General features: G+C 48.1%; 1 protein-coding gene across 2 annotated transcripts; it reads right to left on the minus strand.

Annotated features, from left to right (window-relative positions):
* Positions 1 to 1261: 1261 nt before the first annotated feature.
* Positions 1262 to 22041, minus strand: LOC113140220 (nidogen-1-like). Of its 2 annotated transcripts, XR_004463049.1 has the most exons (22): positions 21991 to 22041; positions 21115 to 21449; positions 14990 to 15292; positions 14646 to 14875; positions 13401 to 14485; positions 13132 to 13272; positions 12231 to 12482; positions 11945 to 12145; positions 11628 to 11861; positions 10504 to 10641; positions 9969 to 10097; positions 9321 to 9464; positions 8721 to 8849; positions 7480 to 7701; positions 7168 to 7340; positions 6673 to 6799; positions 5821 to 5992; positions 5272 to 5429; positions 5046 to 5169; positions 4474 to 4586; positions 1560 to 2913; positions 1262 to 1451 (listed from the first exon to the last, which is right to left on the minus strand). XR_004463049.1 is itself a non-coding variant. In XM_026324011.2 (21 exons), the coding sequence occupies exons 2-21, from the start codon at positions 21319 to 21321 to the stop codon at positions 2795 to 2797; spliced, it is 4401 nt and encodes a 1466-aa protein (XP_026179796.1). In that variant the 5' UTR covers positions 21322 to 21449; positions 21991 to 22041; the 3' UTR covers positions 1262 to 2794. The 2 variants fall into 2 exon arrangements, 1 of the variants encoding a protein (XP_026179796.1); XM_026324011.2 differs by having other exon boundaries at positions 1262 to 2913.
* Positions 22042 to 23418: the final 1377 nt, after the last annotated feature.

A 23418-nucleotide genomic window follows, 5' to 3' on the forward strand; every position in this document is an offset into this window, starting at 1 on the left:
ATATAAGAGTACTCAGATCAGAGTACATAAGGTAGTTAACGTCAGCTACCCAGCGGTATATAAAGTACTTCAGATCAGAAGTACATAAGGTAGTTAACGTCAGCTACCCAGCGGTATATAAAGTACTTCAGATCAGGAAGTACATAAGGTAGTTAACGTCAGCTACCCAGCGGTATATAAAGTACTTCAGATCAGAAGTACATAAGGTAGTTAACGTCAGCTACCCAGCGGTATATAAAGTACTTCAGATCAGAAGTACATAAGGTAGTTAACGTCAGCTACCCAGCGGTATATAAAGTACTTCAGATCAGAAGTACATAAGGTAGTTAACGTCAGCTACCCAGCGGTATATAAAGTACTTCAGATCAGAAGTACATAAGGTAGTTAACGTCAGCTACCCAGCGGTATATAAAGTACTTCAGATCAGAAGTACATAAGGTAGTTAACGTCAGCTACCCAGCGGTATATAAAGTACTTCAGATCAGAAGTACATAAGGTAGTTAACGTCAGCTACCCAGCGGTATATAAAGTACTTCAGATCAGAAGTACATAAGGTAGTTAACGTCAGCTACCCAGCGGTATATAAAGTACTTCAGATCAGAAGTACATAAGGTAGTTAACGTCAGCTACCCAGCGGTATATAAAGTACTTCAGATCAGAAGTACATAAGGTAGTTAACGTCAGCTACCCAGCGGTATATAAAGTACTTCAGATCAGAAGTACATAAGGTAGTTAACGTCAGCTACCCAGCGGTATATAAAGTACTTCAGATCAGAAGTACATAAGGTAGTTAACGTCAGCTACCCAGCGGTATATAAAGTACTTCAAATCAGAAGTACATAAGGTAGTTAACGTCAGCTACCCAGCGGTATATAAAGTACTTCAAATTAGAAGTATATAAGGTAGTTAACGTCAGTTTATAACTACTTTTACTTTGGATACTTCAAGTACATTTGGATGATGATTTGGACTTTTACTGCAGTAACATTTGAATGCAAGAGGATTTTTACTCTGGTATTTCTACTGGTACTGCAGTACAGGATCACAGTACTAACAGGTGTTTTTGGGCTCTGACTTTGGTTCTGGTGAGTAAAAACAGCAGGTTTCTGGGTTCCCTCGGGGCACAAGTCTGTTTCTACCTGATTCCGCTGTAGCTGCTGAGAGTCCAGAGTCCGACACACTGAGACTGTTTGATGCTCCAAACATTCTCAGTATTTTGATCAGACGGAACAGAAAACACCAGACTGATGTTTAATAAAGGTTTAATTGTTCTTGTTCCCTGTTTGGCTGATGCTCGGTACAGACAGAGAGAACGTGGTGAAGGAACCAACACACCAGCAGAGCTGCAAGTTAACGAGGTCTTTGTCAGACACGTCCCTAAAGTGTAGGCCATGAGTGTGAATGTTGTGCAGCCTCGATGCTGATCCTGATGCCGTTTGTTTCCAGAAGACCTGAGGAGAATTTTCCAGAACCAACATTACACAGACCTGCTCTTACACAGACTGGAACCTGAGTGTAACAACAGGAGGTACGGTCCAAAACCCATGACCTGCACACACCTTTGTCCTCATCATCATCATCATCACCAGGTAGATCTCAGGTAGATCTCAGGTAGATCTCAGGTAGATCTCAGGTAGATCTCAGGTTAACATCAGCACCACAGAAAAATATCAATGAGTATTTACAGGTTCATGTGAAACACAGTTTAGCACAAACAGAATAAATCTTGTGTAAAGTTGTAAAAACAGACATTTAATATTTGTAGTTTTTATTAATGATATTAAGAATCTGGCCTGTGGTTTTTGGGGACTAGTGGTCCAACTGCAGAACTCACTTCTGAGTTTCTTCGTTTTATAAAACAGGATTACTAAAATATAAAATACTTTCAGGTTATTTTAGCAATAAAAAACTTCATCTGTAACAGCTGCTCTAAAACTGATCAGCCCTTAGTCTCCAAACTTCACAGATCAAACAGGAAGGAAAGGCCTCGGATCATTTTTGTGTATTTTCCATTTGGTCATTTAAAAAACTGGAGGGAGATAAAAGCAAAAAGCAAAGTCGACCAATCAGATCTGTTCATGTTCAACACGTCAGCAAACGGCCTCATCTGAACGTGCAGGTGCGTCCACCTGAGGGACGCTCCTCATTAATTGGATCTCAGTTAGAACCTCTGCGTCACAGCGCCACCATGTGGCCACCAGTGGAAATGTTTTGCTTTTAAAACGAATCATTTTCCCTTTGGTTCCTAAAACTGTTCGTTTGTTCTGTTAAACAGAACGTTTGTTTGGACTATTGATGTTCAGGTTCTCATAAGACAGTCTGTAGACTGTCGACATGAAAGTCTTCATTACGTTAAGGCCTAGAGCAGGAAGTGGTTACAGTTATGTCTGATTGTCTCTTGCTCTTATCTGTGAGTACATCGATAAACAAGTATTTCAACATTAAAAACAAACACAACCTGAAGTCCATCACTCAGTACCTTTAAACCTGAGTATCTGGTCCCTCAGGGTTCTTCGGGTACCTGCTGAATCTGTGCCACATTCAGTCACTTTTTCTCTTTTTGGAATGAAACTCCTCGACCTGGAGTCGAACCGGGAACACCCGCTGCACCAACGCGTCAGAAACTCAAATCTAATGGTCTCACCTGAAATGCGGCACCGTAAACACAGTGAGGTCTGCACAGCTTTAAAGGCCAAACACAAAACGATCGTACAAATGTTCAATTCAAGTAAGAAAAGTAGAAAATTCAGTTAAGTGTGTTGTTTTTTTTTTGTCTTCCTCCACCCTGCAGACCTCACAGGTTCCTCTCCTCGCACAGACCGTCGGCGGCGTCCGGGCAGCGACAGGTGAAGCCTCCGAGCCGCGGCAGACACAGGTGAGAGCAGCCGCCGTTGTCGGAGCAGTAGTTGTAGGCTGACGGGGACAGAAGGTGAGAACGTTAGTGACTTTCTGTTCTGTAAGAACCTTCCATAACAGGAGAACAGTCGACACAGGACAGGAAACAAGTCACAAATCTAAAAACATGATAGTCGGAGTTTATGTTTCCTGCTCAGACTGACCACAGCTGACAGTTCTTCATAACGAATCTGCTGTTTGTCATTTCGCTGCTGAAATGGCAGAAAACCTGAGGGACAGTCATGTGACGTCTCCAGATGTTGTTTTCGCTGGTGTGTTTCCTCAAAAGGGACGACAGCAGGTCGGCAGTCCGCCGACCGTGGGCCGTCAGTGAGCGTCTGTCGCCCTCGTCTTTCAGGTGTGTCCCCCATTAGTCAGAGAGAGAGAGCGCTCTGATTGGCCAGTTTCTCCTCCACAACCAAAGACCAAGTCCTGCCAACAGCAGCTCCACCTGCAGCTTCTTCTCAGACATGGTCTGGATCAGAGGCAGCTATAAACCGTCTGCGGTGTGTTCACTGCTTGGTCCAGACGAAGGCGACGTTCAGGGACAACAGTCGGTCTTTGTCTCTGCAGTTTGTCTGTTATCAGGTCAGTCAGCTGGTCAAACCCAGTGAAAAGTGAAATTCCAACATGTTCCCAGTGAAACTAATGTAACGTGAGGCCACAGCTTCAGGAAGGGGAGGAACAGTTCATTGTTGGCTCCAGAGAAACCAGGAGGTGGACACAGACACTTGGGCTGTTTCCCATCACTGCCGGCTCTATAGTTCAGGGCTCAGAGCCAGTTGTGAGTCTCCACATCCACAGCTGGATTCCCTGGGGTCACTCTGGCCCAGAGTTCCCACGCTTATATCCATCAACATGCTATAGTCTGGAATCAATTACCACGCTCACAGAGCACATCTGTGCTGCCCCCACACCCAACTGTTCCAGTCTGAGTCCACAGAGCCGTGGGCCCCCAGCTGACGGGACATATACACTGTCGCAGTTAAAGGGCCAGGACACCCAAAGCACAACACGGACGTTTCAATTTACAGGCGTTCTGGGTTGTTCACTCAAGTGAAACCTGGATGGATGTGGGTTCTGTCAGCTGAGAAGTCCGGCTGCATGTCTGTGGAGTCTCTCCTTCAGACGAATCATGGTGAATCCACAAAAGTCCTGAATTTGGCAGCTCACCTTGACGTTTCACCTGTGAGCGTCTTCAGTTCTGACTGACAGGTGGAGCCGACCTCTGTGCACACGGGAGTCCGGAGCAGGTTCTGTCCTGTGTTTCTCCAGTGCTCTGCTCTGTGAACTAAATCCCATCTGTCTCCACTGTGGACGGAGGACTCAGCAGTGCAGAGCTCAAAGCCTCTGAAAAACCACCAGCTGGTTTCATTCTCACGTGATGTAGGTGAACTGAAAACTGCATCAGTCTTACAGTAGTTCAGTAAATCCCAAAGTGGGGCGGGGGAACCTCAGACTCAAACCGCTACCATCATGTACATGAAACATCAGCCCTAACATCTGACCTGTTCCTATATACTTTGCTAAGCTTCCCCCAGCTCCCCCAGTTCTGTGGTTGGCTCAGACGACTCGTACCTTGCAGACACTGCGTCGGCGTCGTGGTGATGCCGTACAGCCGAGAGCGTTTCTGCGGCAGGAACTCTTCGGTCTCTTTCTCTGTGTTTTGGTCCACGGCGACCACGGCCTCCCTGGAACATAACCAGAAAGAGAGTCATGGAAACACTGGGACCACACACTGGAGTCTGATTGATGAGACACATGGAAACCTTTTATTTGACAGCTGCAGTCAAACAGCAGCGTTTACGGCTCAGGGCTGTTTATCTCAAATGGATCTATGGATCCTCCTAATGAATTTCAGTAAAACAGGTAGAACATTAGACGGTTCAGGTTTGTGGGAACCGGCAGAGGATTTCTGGGAGGTCCCTGTGTTTCTGGACCAAATTCTGCAGGATGATCTTTGAGACAAAAACCACCAGGACTCGACTGTGTCAACATTTCACTGCATGTTAGGAAATTTATAGTTTTTAAGAAATATAGACAAAATCCCAAGATGATCAAGTTAATGGTGTGTGTGTGTGTGTGTGTGTGTGTGTGTGTGCGTGTGTGTGTGCGCGCGTGTGCGTGCGTGCATGTGCGTGTGTGTGTACCTCCTCCAGTCGGTGTAGTACAGGCTCCTTCCAAACGAGACGATGGCGAACGGATACTGGATCCCGGCAACGATCTGCCTCCTCATCCTGCGGTGAGGATCCATACACTCCACCTTCCGGGTTCCTGCGGATCAACACGGATCGATCAGTCAACATTGAGAGACACCTGGACTGACGGGGTGGGACGGGTTCTGAGTGCAGACTGAGGCGGACCGATGTGTCTCACCTGCGTCGGCCCAGCACAGCTGCTGCTTTTCGTGGTCAAAGGTCAGACCGTTGGGAAGCCCCAGGTCGTCTTTGACCAGGACGCTGCGGTCTGTCCCGTCCATGTTGGACGTCTCGATCTTCGGCCCATCTCTGTCCCAGTCTGCCCAGTACAGCCGCCTGAAACCATTAGGGCCAACCCGTTAGAACCCACTGCTACAGTAATACAGTAATTCATTACTGCAGCACAGTACTATTACTGCTCATACTGTTAGAACAGTATATATCAATAATATATCAATACTACCCATAATGCCTTGAAATTCCTTTACTGAAAGTTCATCTGGAATCAATAATAAACATTTTTTATTAAACTTCCTGTTTTTGTTTTTATTTCATCAAAACATCAAAGTAATAGACCTGTACTGTACAACCGCTGTTCCTAGTAGTACTACTGCTGTTCCTAGTAGTACTACTGCTGTTCCTAGTAGTACTACTGCTGTTCCTAGTAGTACTACTTAACTACTGCACCGTGTTAAGTTTTATTGCAACCCAGTTTTGTGTCACTCACCCGTACGCCGGGTTGGTGACGATGGGCCGAGGGTTGACCAGGTCGGAGTCGAACAGGACTCTGCGCTGGCTGCCGTCCAGTTTGGAAACCTCCACGGTGTCTCGCATGGAGTCGGTCCAGAAGAGGAGACGGGCCACGTGGTCGATGGCGATGCCTTCAGGACTCTGCAGCTCTGAGGAAACGGGGTTTAGACAAAGAACCGTCAGGACCAGCACGCACCTGGGGGATTGTGGTTTGTACTGTTTGTACTTCAAAAGTATATAAGGTAGTTAAACATCAGTGCAGGAGAAGCAGCAGGACACAGAGTTTCTGAAAGCACCTCATGACATTATCCTCCCAGCGCTGTGGATCAGGAGGGAGAGCAGGTCGACCACGAACCAGAGGGTTGGTGGATCGATCCTTGGTCTCACTGGAGTGTGAGTGTGAGCGAATGGACAAATAGTGTAAAGTGCTTAGACTGCAGTACTACAGTAGCACTATATCTAAACTGCAGTACTACAGTAGTACTATATCTAAACTGCGGTACTACAGTAGCACTATATCTAAACTGCAGTACTACAGTAGTACTATATCTAAACTGCAGTACTACAGTAGCACTATATCTAAACTGCGGTACTACAGTAGCACTATATCTAAACTGCAGTACTACAGTAGTACTATATCTAAACTGCAGTACTACAGTAGCACTATATCTAAACTGCGGTACTACAGTAGCACTATATCTAAACTGCAGTACTACAGTAGTACTATATCTAAACTGCAGTACTACAGTAGTACTATATCTAAACATATGTTTGACCCGCTGCACCAGACGACACTCTGGCCCTGGATGACTTGAACACTTTGCTGTACCCGTAGTGACGACGGGGACGATGTCTCCCTCCCTCAGACTGGCCTTGCTGATCGCCGGCCCGGTGATGTCGGTCCAGTAGACCGTCTTCTCCACACAGTCGTAGGCCACAGCGATCACCACCCGGTCCTGACAGAACACAGAGGAGGAGACAGATGCTTTCATTCTTCTGGAGACAGTTTCAGAGTCTTTTGTGTGAAGTGTGAGGGGGCGACTGATGCAGACCGACTGATGAATTATGGACTCTCTGAAAGAGGAGAGTTCTGATGCTGCAGAACAATCTGAGGACTGTTTCAGAGCAGGCAGGAATGTGCTGACGTGGCTTCATAACCTACAGCGACTCTGTGTATGTTTCCCATCATCAATTTATATGACGACCAAACGTCGTCACCACAAAGACTCTTTTCTATAATGACTCTGTTTGGGTTTTTATGTTCCAGCGACAGACCCCCCCAGTCGGCCGAGGCTTCACCCAGTGACGGTTCAAAGAGACTCACAGGGATGTGCAGCAGCGGCTTGGCCTCCTCTTTCTTTATGCTGAATCCATCCAGAGGAACGTGCTCGATCTTCCCGCTCTGTGCGAACAGCAGGTGTGTCCCTGGGGCGATGGGGTGGACGCCAGGTCGTGGCGTCGGACCCACCGGGGCAGGAGTCACCGTCTGGTCGATGCCTGTGTGGGACGAGAGTTTCAGCGGTTCATGTGTGTGCAGATTCAGATTAGACCGCATGAGTCCACATGTGGTCGTCACATTTCCTGTTTGATTACTGTCTGTGCTCGTTAACAGTGATAATTATTGCTGAGGACTCACACAGAGGAGTGTGGCCCGGTCCAGTTCTGGTGTTGGGGATCTCCTGACCGTTGGCGTCCACACACCAGCACTGGCCGATGCCGGCGTGACACTGGGTGGGCTCGTAGGCTCCGTGCTGGTCGCACTGAGGGACGTAGTGACCGACGGACGGCCGAGGCCGGAGGAAGGGGGTGGAGGCCTGGGCGCTCTCTCTGTGACGCTCACACTGGGTCTTCTCGCGCTCTGAGGACACAAGATAACAGCCAGAGTGAGACATCTGCCCATGATGCATGTCTCTGCATGTCAGAGAGATGGAGTGTGTGCACGTGAGCACAGACAGAAAACAAAGCAATAAACACATCAGAAACAAAACCTGGAGTAAAATGAACTTTCATGTTATCAATAAAACCCTGTGTTGTACGGTGGCCCTTTGAGGACACGTCAGCCTGAACTGTCAGGACTCAACATCACCGTTGTTTTGCTCTTTGCTGTTTTACTGAGCTTCCTTTGGTATTTCCAGACTGACAGATTTCAGGACGTGGCAGCTGCAGGTGCATGAGAGGGCTGTGGTGATCTGCACCAGCCTCGGCTCTCTGCACACCCTTACCCCCCAAGGCCGTAACAGACCCGCACCCCAGGCGACAGGGTGTCCTCACTGCACCACGTCTGCTCCCACAGAGACGACCCCTGAGAACAGGGCCGAGGCAGAGACGCTGAGACGAGTGTTGACACCAAATGAGGCCTTTCAGAGGCCAGGCAGCTCAGACACAGACCAAAATGTGACAAAACTCAGGAGTGAAGCTGTAATTAACTCTGACACCTGGAATCAGTGAAGGCGTCTGCAGCTTCAGGTCCACAACCACAACAACAACAACAACCACAAGAAGCAGAAGAGAAGAACTCGAGTCTGGAAACTGTCAGTTCATCTCAAACGTTACAGCAGTTAAAGTGGAGTAGTATCCAAAGTGCAGCACCCTGGGCTGGGCTGGACTTTGATCTTGCTGTGGGACTAAAATGTGTTTTTGGCTTTAAGACCAAATGAAATGGAAAAGAATGAGGAGGAGAAGGGGAATGAAAGACAAAGCTGAGGGAGAGAACATGTAAAGCTGTAAAACATTATGAGAGTCGGTCTGTTCATCCCACGCCCTCGTTCTTCTGGGTCATGGTTCATGTGACCCTCAGCTGACTCGGTGTTTATTCCACAGCTGCAGCCTGAAACACCACACTCTGTTTACACCTGAGCAGGTACGCGGGCGTCCTACCTGAGGGCGTGGGGCTGCAATGGAGGCCGTCTCCGTGGAAACCATGGCGGCAGTGGCAGGCGTAGGATCCGTGTGTGTTGGAGCAGAAGGCGTCGCGGTGACACGGGTCCTGCTGACACTCGTCTACGTCTGAGCAGGGAGAACGAGACAAAGGTGAGGACGAACAGCCAGAGAGACCAGTGTCACACACACACACACAAACTTTAAGGTGAGACTTTGTAAAGTTCGGCTGCTGGTTTCTGTGTGGACGCTCTTCAGTGACAGGCTGATGTAAACGTGAGCAGCTGTGGGGCAGGGCTCCACACTTCCTGTCCCCGGGGCCCACAGAGACCACTTCTGTGTCACTGAGGAGGCTGAAAAGTGCAGGAAGTCCACTTGGACAACTATGCTGCTGTAGACAGCCAGTGTGTCTCTTACATTTAGGACCATCAATGTTGGACCTTCTGGTCCTGGCTCTGACTGTAAGACCTCACAGACACATTTTCTTTGTTCAGCTGCGTCACACACAGGAAACAGACACTGCTACGACCTTTGGCACAGACACCGGTCAAACCACTGCCCAAGGTCTGCAGACACAGCTGCCAAAATCCACGGACTCACCCTCACAGTCCCGACCGTCACCCACAAAACCCGGCAGGCAGGAGCAGACGTAGGACGAGCCGCCGGTGTAGCTGCACAGCGCTCTCTCAGGAGCGTCACAGTCATGGCTTCCTCTGTGGCAGTGGTCCACAGGCCGGTTCTCCTCTGCAGGACCAGACAGAACACGTGTCAGCGCAGACAGACCCGGTTCACAGGCTGTGAAAATACTCCACATTCAAATCCTACTTAAGTAAAGGTGTCAAAGTATTATCAGCAGAAAAGAAGGAAGGAAGCCATCACTGCATCTCCGACATTTCACTTTACCACTTTGGACCAGTTCAGCTTCAGACCTGGACCTGAGCTGGAACATGGAGGAGACGGAAACACTGTGCAGCATCAGCTTGAGTGAATTACAGCACAAGATGTTTGATTTAAGGACATTTTGGAGGCCAGGACCTTCGGGCTTCCTCTTCTGCACAGACAAAGTGTTTCTGGTGCACGTCAGTCACATGTTCAACAATCAGTCTGAAACATCCCATTTACAGTCGCACAAAACCGTCTTTGTTTGTGTCTCTTGGCGACGTTTGAATCATCTGCATGTGCAACAAGGACCTACACACTGGGCCCGCCCACACACACACACACACACACACACTGATCTAAACGTACCGACGCACGTCCTTCCGTCGCCGGCGAACAGGAAGCCGGCGGCGCACTCACAGTGGAAGCTTCCAGGCTGGTTGGTGCAGACGGCGTTGGATCCACAGACCTGAGGAGTCTCCCTGCACTCATCAGTATCTGCCAGTCACAGACAGGAAACACAGTCAGAGTAGTTTGACCCTGGTTTTATATAAACACTTAAATATTCTAATCTGTAATAACATCAACACACAGCTGCTCGGTGGAGCCCTCAGTGTTCAGGGACACATTAGGAGATAACAGGCCCCTGAACATGTGACCACCCCCACCCTAAGGCACCCTAAGGCACCCTAAGACAAAACACAGCTGTGTCTGTGCTGCCTCACACTTTTTATTTCTTTCTGCTCAGTTTATATTTTAATACCGTGAATCATGTCTTTTCTTCTCGCACATGTTGTTTTATCTTTGCTTACTTTCCTTGAGTTTTATCGTTTGTCATGACCCTTCATGGTTTTGTGTGTGTGTGTGTGTGTGTTTTGGTCTGACCGTGTGCAGGATGTGTTACCGTGGCAATAGCGTCCGTCTCCAGTGAAACCAGCAGCACATTCACAGGTGAAGTGGAGGCCGTCGCCCGGTCTGCACATGGCGTTGACGTCACAGCCGTGTCGACCGGTGAAACATGGGTTGTGCTCTGGAGGAACGCCTGTGAGAAAACACCAACATCAGCATCTTCTGCCTGGACCAACAGGACACGATCCAGGACCTTTGTCCTCTAGGACCCAGGATCACTGACAACATCCCACCAGACCAGGCAGTGACACGAAAAGAGTCTGGTGCTTCCTGGTTCTGGCAGCAAACTGACCCTGACACTTTATAGGGACGTCAGATCAGTCAATAATGAGGAAGATCATCACTGGCAGCTCTAGTTAATCATCATTAACATGTGAATAGAAAGACAGGAAATATAATGTGCGGACAGAAACCACATAGTTCCCATCATGCAGCTGGCCCCATGTTTGAAACACGACCCAGATGTTTCTCTTCTTGCCAACAAGGCTCAGCTGAGTCCTGTTTGCTTGTCTAAGTCTGGACCCCCGAGTGTCCTGTCCACAGCCCCCACCCGCCCTCATACCTTCAACCCCTCTTTATTAAAAAAATGCTCCTGATGCCCCCCCTCCCCCGGAGGTTGGTGTCTGGTCGACGGGACCCCCTGCGGTCGCTCTGAGACCACAGCTGAGGAAACACAGCTCAGAACGCCATAGGTCTTCCTCTGAGACACAAAAACAGCTGGAGCTGTGTTTCTGGGTAAAACCAGACCTGGTCTCACTGCGACTGTCCCAGACCGACGACCACGCTCCACGTGCACAACCTGCACTGTGCTGGTCTGTGAAGGCACCACTAACACTTCTGATTGTCTGATGTCAGTGGGACGTCTATTAGAGCTGCAAATAATGATGATTCTCATTATCTGATTCTGAAACTGTTGGTTCTTTCCTGTCTCTGCTAAAAGTCAAGAGAAATAAATAAATGCTGCTCATACATGAGTGATGTGCAGCATCAGTGTGGGGGTAAAGTCTCAGAAATCACATTTGACCGGACTTTGTTTCTTTACAGGGACCTTGGCTTAATATCTGTCTCTGCTGTCAGAGTACTGGATTTCATCAGGCCTGCGGTGGCGTCAGGACTCACTGTGGATGGAGCCGATCTTGTTGCTCATGGCGTAGCGCATCAGATTGTTGCTGGCGTCAAACAGCACAAAGATCTGGTCCACGCTGAGCTGCTGGGTGGACGGCGCCGCCCCGATGGCCTCGTCATGCGGGCAGCTCTGGAAGGTGATGGTCTGACGCCACTGGTAGCTTCTGGTCTGCGTGGTGCCATCGGGGGAGGTGACGGTGTAGTCGCGGCTGGAGGAGGAGGTGATGACTGGAAGGAGGAAACAGTGAATACCTCAGCACAGCAGATCTCCACTGCCTGCTTTATTAGTCGTAGCTGTTACTGGGCCTTACGGTTTCTGCCGTACTGGTAGATCTCCTTGTACGGGTTGATGTGGACCGAGGACCCCACTGGGATGGCGGGCAGACGTCCCTCCAGCTCGGTGCTCACCACCAGGTGGTCGTGTTCGTCGATCCCTTGAAACTGCTGCTTGATGCTCAGACGCTCGTTGCCGGGCTGAAAGATCACCTCGGCCTGCCGGGAAAACATGCCGCCTGCATGAACGGAGGAGAAAAGACAGGTGGGTATCGGCACAGTCAAATCCAGCACTTTACGCAGAACCAGCATCGTGTCTCTCACCAATGAGTCTGAAGCCGTTCTGGTAGCCGGGCTGCTCCAGCGCGAAGGCCCAGCCGATCACTCCCCCCAGGGAGGACAGAGGCTGCAGGGAGGGGCCCACACTCTCTGGGATGTTGCTGATGGCCACATAGGCCCGACCGTCGTTGGCCACCACGTACGAGTGCAAGTCCTTGTTACGGAGCTCCACAGGCGAAGGCGAGTTCCCCACAAACACTCGACCGTGGACCTTCCCGTTCATCCTCTGTGGTTTTCCTGCAAAGCAACAGTTTATTTGATCACTGGAACAGAATTTGATTAGTTCCACTTCAGGATCAGAGCCACAGATAGAGGATCAGCTCAGACATGACAACAATCCTCCACAGCAGCTGGAAGCTAAAGGGTTTTTCTTGGTTAGTGTCTTTCTACAACACTAACACGTGAACTTGGTGCCTTCTCTCCATGTTCTAAGAGAAAAGTCCATTTACTAAAGTTTCTTATTGATTATTAACTGATCATCCTATTCATGGTGAAACATTACGGGTTCAGGGTCAGACACTGGGTTTGCCCAGAACATGCACAGAAAGAAGCAACAAGTGTCACGTGATGAAACAATGTGTCCTGAGAAAAGCCAAAACAATCAAATAATCAATTAAATTGATCCATCGTCAAAGAACAGAGACTAGTTGGATAATCTGCAGTTTATCATGAAATGTTCTCTTGTTCCAACGGCGACAATCTGAACATTGAGGCGTCATCGGAGGCAACGAGCTTAAACGATCAAACATTTTTCTGAACATGACAAAATAAAGTTTTGGCGTTTGGCAACAGGAAGTGATGATCTGACAGAACAAAAGCTTCATCGAGGTACTGATGGTCAGATTCATTGACCCTGGAAAAACTTTTTGGGACGGCTGCTTCTCACCTTCTGCAACACAGTCCATGCCGTTACCATAGAAACCAGGCCTGCAGTGGCAGCAGTACCCGTTGGTGTAATCCCGGCACTCGGCGAAGGCAGAGCAGTTGTGCCTGTGGTGAGCACACGTCTCCAAATTGTACTTAAATACTGTGAAAACATATCAAGAACATATCAATCAATCAATCAGTCAAAATGAACAAAGCTTCAGGACAGGATCACCTAAAAAAAAAACAACTACTTTACACTTTGGACTGATTCTTCCAGCAGAGACTTACCATCCACATCCAGGACTTCCACTTCATCCACCACCACAATCTGGGGGCTCTGGAACGGGGAACGTGGTGGTGCTGGTTGGACCGGTTCAGGGTTGTTGTACTGTGTTTGGACTAAATCAGGGTCAGGGTACCCTGGCTCAACTGGAGAATATCTAGTTTTACTGATGTCAGGGGCAGTGTATCCTGGTTGGAAAGGTTCAGGGGTGGAGTATGTGATTTCAGTTTCATCAGGATATTTGGGTTCAGACAGGTCTGGGTGCGCTGGATCAGACACATCTGGGTCTGCTGGTTCAGACAGATCCGGGTGTGCTGGATCAGAGACGTCCGGGTCCTCTGGTTCAGACACGTCCGGGTCCGCTGGTCCAGACACGGTTGGGTCCGCTTGTTCAGACACGTCCGGGTCCTCTGGTTCAGACACGGTTGGGTCCGCTGGTTCAGACACGTCCGGGTCCTCTGGTTCAGACACGTCCGGGTCCTCTGGTTCAGACACGGTTGGGTCCGCTGGTTCAGACACGTCCGGCTCCTCTGGTTCAGACACGGTTGGGTCCGCTGGTTCAGACACGTCCGGCTCCTCTGGTTCAGACACGGTTGGGTCCGCTGTTTCAGACACGTCCGGGTCCGCTGGTTCAGACACGTCCGGGTCCGCTGGATCAGACACGTCTGGGTCAGATGGCTCAGATGGGTCTGGGTACCCTTCAGGGCTGGTGTATGTTGGTGCAATGGTCTCATATTCGGGGTATTCCTGGTCTGTCTCTTCGTAATACGGCTCTGTGGTCACCGTTTCAGTGACCATGTACCACGGTGTGGGTGTTTCAGTGTCTGGATAACTGGTTTGGTAGTCAGTGGGAGACTCAGATGAAAATTCTTCTGGTACTGCAGACTCAGACGTCATCGTCAGTCCGGTTTCGTGGGTTGAGAAATCCACTTCCTCTTGCTCATGTGGTTGCCTTGGCAACAGGGTAACGGGAGGTTCAGTGGCGTCCTCTTCCACAGGAAGGTCAGGGACCATCCCTGGGGTGATGGCGATGAAGACTGTGGCACCGACCTCGTACACCCAAACTCCTTTCTGTCCTGAGTTTGTCTTTCTGGAAACAGGAAGGAAGAAAAATCCATCACACTTTTTCTCTAAACTTCTCACATGCTGTGTGGAAACATTCACGGTCATCAGAAAACCTGGTTTCTTTGAGTCAAAGTGGATCAAACATTTGTATCTGATATTGTCAAACAGTGACAACGGACTCGTACTCAGTAAGTTCCCTGACGGAGGTTTCTTCATTGGTGGTTGTGCGGAAATACACCCCCTGATTGGTTCCCCAGAACCAGCTCGACACGAGACCTTCATTGAAGCCAGCCTCCAGGAGCGTCTTATTGCCTCCTACTGATGTGGAGAGGAACTGCAGGCCGGCTCTCGGGTACAGGAGGATGGCGTAGGAGGACGACACCGTGGAGGCCAGAACCAGCTGGAAGGTGTTTCTCTACAAGGACAGAGCAGTAATTCTTGTTTTTAGTCCACAGTCCATAGCTCTTATATGCAGAGTGATATAAAACAAACCATCGTCTGCTTCTCAAAATGCAGCACAGTCCCTCACCTTAGTGTCCAGTCTGTCTCCTAGTCCAGACGTCCCGTGGGCGGCCATGTTCGCCCAGGTGATGACGAGGGCACTGGTGGGCTCCACTTTCTGTTCAATGGGGAAGGCTCGTCTGACGTGCTCGGCAGCTCGACTCAAGACGCCCGGACTGCTGTCCTGCCGGAAGTAGACCTTCCCCTGTCCATCACTGTCGTCCAGGTCTCCCAGCAGGGCTGCGATCATCTTGAAACTGGCTGGCATCTTGCCCAGGTACTGGTTCTCATCCGGGGGCTCGACTACAGCCACGAAGCCATTGGTGTTAATCTGAAACAGGAAGTGGTTTATGTGTCAGTGAAGGAGTCAGACAACAAAACACTGTGGGTCCTGGATGTTTTCATCATCATCTCCAACTTATGACTCTTATAGAATCTAAAAATGAAGAGAACCTGGATCACATCTCTAAAAAACTCGTCTAATAACCATGAAGTTGTCATCTCACTTAAACCTTGTAATTATGATTCAGTGTGAAAGAAATTCTCTAAATAATGAGGTAAAATCTTCTGGTTCTGGATCTGTGTCACGTCAGCCCTTATAATAATCAGGACTCATCAGAACAGCAGCTGATAATAAATAATACAATAATCATAAATATGTGTCTGATGAGTTTGTTTCTGAAAACGTATGAAGAAGAAGAAGAAGAAGGATGAGACTTTGATTAGTTCATGTGATTTATGATGTGGGAGCGACTTCCTGTTGGTTTTACAGCTACAGAGTAAAAGTCCCGCCCACACGCAGTAAATCCACACGGCCGAGTGCTGCACTGAAGTGCGTCCTCTGGATTCCAGGCAAACACAAACACAAGGCAAAGACAAAACACGACGGCTCGGCTGATAATTCTCTGCTGTTTGGTAAAACAACAACAACAGAGTCGTCAGTTATTTCTCTTTAAATGTGAACAACAGGAACTAAATTTAAAATACTGATGCTGCAACTAACAGCAACCGAGACCTGGGGCCACGTTCTGCTGGTGTGACCAGTGGAAATTAGACTTTATGCAACATCTCAGGATCTGATGAGCTCCAGCTGATCCCTGTGACCCTAAAGAGGGATAAGTGGGTCTAGATAATGGAAGGATGGACCTCAGGATCTGTGTGTGACAGAGCTGCAGCCCTGAGGCCTCATTAATGCGAAAGGACGAATGAGGCGTGTTCACACTCGGCCGACACGAACGGACAAAAAGGTTAAAGGTCTGCGGGGTTCATCCTCTGGGACCTGAACACATCGACAGCAGGTTTCACACAAAACTGGCCACTGGTCTGTACGACCCTGTAGAGCTCATATTAAATAACACCTGACCAGTTTGTGTCTCCTTGTGTCACTTTAGCCGTTTTCTAACCCTTTGTGCCCCTGTTGGGCCCCGATACCTGTGCAGGCTTGTGTCTCAATACAGTATTAAGACCTTTACTGCTGCAGCTGACACTGTGCTTACAAAACACACACACATGCAGTAAACTGTGTTTAATCCAATTACACAACAAACAGGGGCCCAGGTCTGTTGCAGGTCCAGGTGCACCCTGCTGTGGGACTATCACCTGGAGGGCTCGTTCACTGGTTCTCTGGCTGCAGGGACTAAAACCCTCAGGGCTTCTCTTTGTTCAGCCTGGTCCATGTTTGTGTTGGCCACATGCTAATGCAGCTACAATGGCTGCTGGGTGGGGGCTCAGGGACCAGGGGGTGAGTCAAACTGACCCAAAAACCCTGAAACGTGTTTGAGATGTAAACAGAAACAGTTTTGAGTGGTCTTTAAGGTAAAGCCGCCCTGTGCTAACACGCTAACACTGAGCTGCACACAGGCTGTTTTCATTACTGACTAAAGGATTATGGGACTGGTCTGAGCTGAACTGTGTCTACAGTGAAAACGGGGCTGAAAAGAAACCCCCACCAGCAGGAAGTCTTCATCAGGGTCGGTCATTGTAATCTAAACATGAGGAGGTTTGCTGCAGGCGGGCGGCCCCAGTGTGAGCGGCTGCTCGTGTTTGGCTCTTCGGCAGCTCCAGACGTAAACTGTATTTTCCATCTTATCTCAACATGTACGTACTGTACCGCCGTGAGCCGGGCAGAGACCAAACAGCTGCTCAGATCTGTACAGACACAGTTAAACCTCCTCCTCATGGCGTCTTAAACAGACAAACAAACGCCTCCAGCTGAGCAGAGAACAAACGTTTCAAATCTTTAGGTTTCCAGCAGCCAAAGGGTCAAAGGTCAGAGCCTCGGAAAACATGAAGGAAGGAAAAATCTGAGTTGATGCTGGAGAGACAAGAGCCTCAGAGGGAAGCAGTCTCGCTTCAGTGCCTCTGCAAAGCCTGGACTGTCTCAGCAGACACACCACCCCACCCCCCAGACACAGACTTCCTGCTGGCAAACGCATGAATGACAGAAACACGTGGGGGGAAGGCCGGGGGTCTCCCAGCAGGACTGTGACTTTAGAGAAGACGCCTGCAGAGATAAGGACACTCGAGCTCCATCCCAGAGCAAACAGCAGGTCTTTGTCTGGGCGGAACAAGCTAAGAGCTAACAACTAACAACACCCACAGAGCCCTCAGGGTCATCAGGACACTCAGGATCAGGATCAGGCAGGAACTTTGTCTCCATCTAAACCAGAAAAATAAATAAATAATAATAAAAAAATCACCTCTCCCAGTTTTAGATTCTCAGCTTCAACAAAGCAGAAACATGAAAACGTGTCAGATCCACATGTTGTTTCGTTACTCACAGTGTCCCAGACCCAGACCCAGACCGGTCATTGTGCAGAACGGCCCATTTCACATCAACGTGTCTGATATTATTGGATTCTCAGAGAGAAGCTGGTGGACCAGTGGAACCAGAGCCTGTAAACAGTGACGGCCGTTCTCAGCGTCTGGAGCTGGTTTTTGGAATTATAGACGGGCCTCCCATTGTTGGTTAGGAAGATCCATGTGAGCCAGGTCAGCGGTGTGGCTCCCTGCTGGGTTTTAATAGTTTTTGGACACCAATGGAGGTCTACGGCTCAGACCCATAAGCTGAACCAGGTTCTGGATTCACACACATTCATTGGTGCTGTCAGTCTCTGGGTGGGATCTGGACTTTGCAGCCACTGTGTCCTCTACATGTCGGACGTCTCGGTTGTGTACACCTGTGATACTTTCTACTTCAAATGTCCTGTTTCAGGTAGTAAGTCATGTCTGTGCGAGGACCTGTTGAGATGTGCTCCTCAGTGGAAACGTGCCAGGACGTCTCTGACATCACACATGTCCGACCCCTGAGATCATCACTATCAGTGTGGGAACAGCAGAGGGAGGAAACACTCGCAGAGCTGCCACCTGGTTTTGCAGGACAGATGTCTTCCATCTATATGTTCCAGATGTGCCAAGTCTATGAGGACTCGGCGCTGCCTGCTGAGGATCAGAGGAACAGGCGGAAATTCTCCGCAGGAGCAAAAACCAGAGCCGAGCCAGATTTTAGTTTGCAGTCGACTCTGCAGAGTGTTCGGCCCTGAGCTGAATGGAAAGGACGGCTTCAGGGAACGATCACTGGAATGAGGGACGCACAGGCCAACAGACTCACTTTAGAGGAAGGAAAGTTGAGGGCGGTGAGTGTGTGTTAGACACGCTTGAAAGACTGGGTGGGTCCTGTATGGTTCACATCAACTAATTTAAGCTCAACACTGTGGGAAAATCCAGCAGTGGAGACTGAGAGATGAACACTGACAGCTGAGCTTTTACTCTGAAAATCCACATTATCATGAGCTGCTGCTGTTTGAATAAAGACCAGGTACTCCAGGCTGAATCGTAATAAAAGTATGAAATAATGCACGAGACACAGAAACTGCATGAATCGTGTGGATGCTGCTGTAAAATAACAACACTCGATGTTTGTTGAAGTGACTAATAAGAGTTAAAGTAAAAACAGTAAAAAAAAAAAACTGTCAAACATTAAAGCAGGAAACACAACATGATGTTTGAATGAAACAAAAAAGCAAAACAACTTTATTGTTGTCTAGGATGAAGTTCTGGTTCCTCACTGCTCTCTGTGCCTTGATTACAGTGGGAAAGTAAAGACCAACCTGCCGGTCCATGTGGACCAGTGTCTGAGTCTCAGTCCCTCAGTTTTAGCTCTGGGTTTGGTCTCCACCACCTCCTGAGGGAAATCTCTGGCTCTTTAGCTGCTAAATGCTCCACTATGTTCATCAGCTGCTGTTTGCTGCTGAACAGGTAGAGGACAGAGGCTTTTTACAGCTACTGGAACACTGAGGCCCAGAACCAGGGAACTAGAACCCTGAACCGAGACTCATGGTGAAGCTGCAGGTTCATCATGAACAGACAGTTTTCCTATTATCGTATGTTTTTAAATCAAAATCTCACTAACAGCTGGTTTGAAGTCAGCTGATTATTATTAATAACCCACAGTCTCTCTGCAGGACTGGGGTTTGGACTGCTGGGGCATCTTCCTGCACCCTCACAGACGTGATGAGGGTAAAGTCAAACCAAACACACTTCAGACTTCAATCGTGTCCTGCTCTAGTGTTTCGCCTGTGGCACAGCTTTGATCGCTGTGGAAGAATGTAAAACATCCCCCCCGACTGCTCCAACACTGCTGGAAACAAAGCAGGAAAAGGGTCAGGACCAGTGGAGTCCATGTTCTTTAAGTCCAGTTTCTCGCTGTTAATGTGATGACTTTACATCCCATCCGAGACGCTTTTACTTTCCACAGTTCAAACTCTTCACTTATTAACCTGCACGGGCCCCTGGGGCAAAACTCAGCTGCTGGGGCCCCTGCAGTCTGACCAACCAGTGGCCCAGTGCTGAGAGATTACGACACAACCACGAGTTTCTGTCCATTCAACACCGATGTTATTTAACAACACAGTCGTCATCTTCAGCTGCAGGTGTCGTCAGAACAGAACCGGGTCCAGAACAGAGCCGGATGGAACTTTTTGTTCCTTGGCTGATGTTCAGTTTCAGAAAATGAAATCAAACCAGGTGACAACAAATCTGAGCAGCAGTTCTGCACTTTGCCCCGTAAATAAATCACCTCTGATCTTCAGAGATCAAACTATCGATCAGATTGTCACCTATTGATTGATTGACAGAAGAGCAATCCTCTATCAGCAGCTGTGTTGATAATCAATTCATTGTTTGATTAATTGTTCAAACCAAAACCACAGAACCTGAGAAGATTTGTTCTTCTCTTAGTCACAGATCTGACCTGTAAAACCGATCAATCGATATTATCAGCTGATAATTATAGCCCTTATTGATTTTTGGATCTTCAAGACAACAAAACCAAATCGAATTAAGAAAATCCAGGAACAGATGTTTCTACTCCAAGTGTAAACGCTCCGATCTGGATTGGCCGTCACATGAGCTGAGGAATGTGTGTGTGTGTTTGTGTGTGTGTGTGTGTGTGTGTGTGTGTGTGGGCTGATAAGAGGCTGTTAATTTACTCACATTCCTGCCTGTTCTCACACTCACACACACACACACACACACACACACACACACACACACACAGACCAAACAAACGTGTGACGCTGATTCACAGCAAAGAGGAAAACTGATCAGGAACACAAAGGGCCCTGAAGTCTACAGATGATCAATAAAGCTTCATTCACAGTGAACAGACGAACACACACCATGAAAAACCTACAAGTGTGTCAGTCTACAAAAACTGAACGTCACCTTCAGATTCAATAAAACAAACTTTGATCCTTGATCAAACATTTGATTTCCCCTTAACTCTAAGGAGGCGGGCTGAGGGGAGTCTTAAGGGTCAGAGCTAAGAGACTTTGTTGGTGTCTCAGGCTGTTACCAAGGCAACACAGTAAACAAGTAAACAAACTGTGAAGTAAATAAACACCTTAAATAATATATGAAGTATTTCTGAAACAGCACCTGGACCTTTACGCTCCACAACCTTTGACCTTCCCCACATAAACTCCAATTATTATTTCACTGTTTGGACTTTGGATCAGGTCTCAGGGACCGGACTGACCCCACAGGTGCGGGACCTACAGGTGAGAAGTTCAAGTTTGATTTTTCCTAATTTTTCTTTTTCTCTCGGCGGGTTTTTATTGTCATGAATGAAGCTCGAGGTGAAACTAAACTCACGTGAACTTGGTCGAAGCTTTGGCCGAAGAAGGACACGGATCCGTTCAGACCCAGCGCGGCGGTGGAGTCCGACCCGGGCTGCAGCTGCAGGTCTCCGGCTTCTTCTCCGAACTCAAACAGCTCCTCCAGCTCCAGAGCCCGGGTCCAAAAGCTCAGGCTCAGCAGGCACCCCCAGACCCACAACCAGCTCCGGGATGCGGGACTCATCTTCCACCCTGATGCTCCACAGACGCAGTCAGACCAGCGGGGCTCCACAAAGAGAAAGGCCGGGGAGGAGGCGAGGACAGCGGGCAACACAAGCGAGAGACGGCGGCGAACTGCGGAGGACTGGAGGACTGGAGGAGAGGAGGGAGGGAGGGAGAGCGGGGGTAACAGCCCGGGGGAGGGGACTTCCGGTGAGTATTCGCAAAATAAAGGTCTCAACATTTTCAAATTAGATTTAGAAAATATTCAGAAAACTTAAAAAAGTACAAATACTACACTTATAAAAATAGATAAAAGTCCCACACTGAATGTTGAAGTACATGTTTCAGGAAAACGTACTTTTACTATCAAATACTTATTTAAACTGAAATGTTGTTGCCTAATTTGCACTTTAATTTAAAAATCCTAAATAATGTATAATAAATATTATTGCATGACCCATGTCCTGCACACATGTCCAGCTCCGTCCCACTTCAGGCAGATCTCACTGGATGAACCCTGACCCCGAAGAAGAACAGTTGAAATGTGCAGTAACAGATACGCAGTATATTTACTTGACGCAGTATATTTACACAGTATATACAGGACTGTGTTACTTATACAGAGTTTAGCCTTCACACTGACGTTTGACTAAACTCTGCTGTACGTCCCTGACCTTTGGGGTTTCTTTACCTTTTAGAGGACTGATCCATCTGGTTTATGATCGGACAGGTCAGAGGTCACATGGAGCCATATCACTGACTTCAATGTGTGGGGAAAACACTGGAGCTGAGGGTCCTACATTAGACTAACTGTCCCACTACACACAGACACGGTACTGTACAGTAGAAATACCACAAAGTAAAATCCTCTGTTCCCAGTAAAAGTCCTGTTCACAGTTCTTCTTCTTCTTCTTCTTCTTCCTGGCGTTCATTCTGGCAGTTACTGAACAGGAAGTGAACAGGCTGATTCTTCCCATTTCTGGCACATTTGATTTTTGCGTTCTCATTTTGAGGTTTTCTCACATCAGCGTGTGTGATCAGAGCTACGACCTTGTTCTGCAGGTCTTCTCCAAACAGAGACGTCGCCTTCATCACCAGACTCACTGTGTCTAGACCATGAGCTCCGTCCTCTGAGCAGAACAAGTCCAGTAACCTCTGTCTGACTAGCTCATCTTTTTGGATCCTTCTGGTGTTATTGGACACAAGAGTATCAGCAGAGGTTTATCTTCAAAATCCATAAAATCTAATCAGGTCTTTGGTTTTTGTGGTTCAGCCAGAGCTCAGTGTTGATTCAGGATGTTTTACAGCAGAACGTCATCGCCATCTAGTGGACACAGCCTGAGACTGAATCCCTCCTCCACTTCTTTCAGGAGCTGCATCAGCAGCTATTTCAGGGCAAAAGAAGAATAAAGTGCCAACTTTGCACAAGCAGACTCAGTTTTTATAAAATCCTGAACTCAGTTCTCTGGTGAAGACCATGTGGTACATCAGGGAGCAGGAGGAGAAGCTGGTTAGTGGAGCCTGAGTTGGCAAAGGTCAGGAGCAGCCTTTAAAGGACAGCTTCGCTCAGACTGCGGCTGGGTAAGAACACCCAGGGTTCATTGGGTTCAACAGCAGCCGACGCTTTAGAACAAGAACTAAAATGTTCTCTGAGCGGTAAAATATTTATGTTCTGTCAGGAAACATTTAGTCCAGGAGGTGGAGCAGGACAACAAGCTCTGAATTTGGCAAAACAATCGGATATTTTTAGATTCTCTGATACTGTAGGAACATTTACTTTACCAGCTCCAAGATTAAAGTGATCAACACAATAATCATCAATAATATCAGATCCATTCACGTGTAATGGGCCATCCTACACAATGAGTACTTTTACTCTGGATACTTCAAGTACATTTGGATGATGGTACTTTTGTTTGTTCAACACAGAGTGATACCAACACTTTTTATACGTGAACCTTCATGTTGTCGTTACTGGACCATGAGTCTGGAATAAAGGTGGACTCACTGACATATTTTAGTTTGGAGTTTAATAAACAGTTTTATTCCCATTAGAACATAAAGGTGATGTAGCTACAATAGGCTCCACCCACCAACAATAAGCTCATGTCATATAATT

The sequence above is a fragment of the Mastacembelus armatus genome, unplaced genomic scaffold (genome assembly GCF_900324485.2).
Source record: "Mastacembelus armatus unplaced genomic scaffold, fMasArm1.2, whole genome shotgun sequence".
Classification (NCBI taxonomy): Eukaryota; Metazoa; Chordata; class Actinopteri; order Synbranchiformes; family Mastacembelidae; genus Mastacembelus; species Mastacembelus armatus.

Excerpts from the sequence above, each read along its gene's own strand:
- LOC113140220 (XM_026324011.2), bottom strand. The coding sequence starts at position 21,321 with ATGAGTCCCGCATCCCGGAGCTGGTTGTGGGTCTGGGGGTGCCTGCTG. Across the intron at positions 12,146-12,230 it reads GAACGGCTTCAGACTCATTG|GCGGCATGTTTTCCCGGCAG; the intron begins GTGAGAGACACG and ends CCGTTCATGCAG. Across the intron at positions 10,098-10,503 it reads AGACGGACGCTATTGCCACG|ATACTGATGAGTGCAGGGAG; the intron begins GTAACACATCCT and ends TGTGACTGGCAG.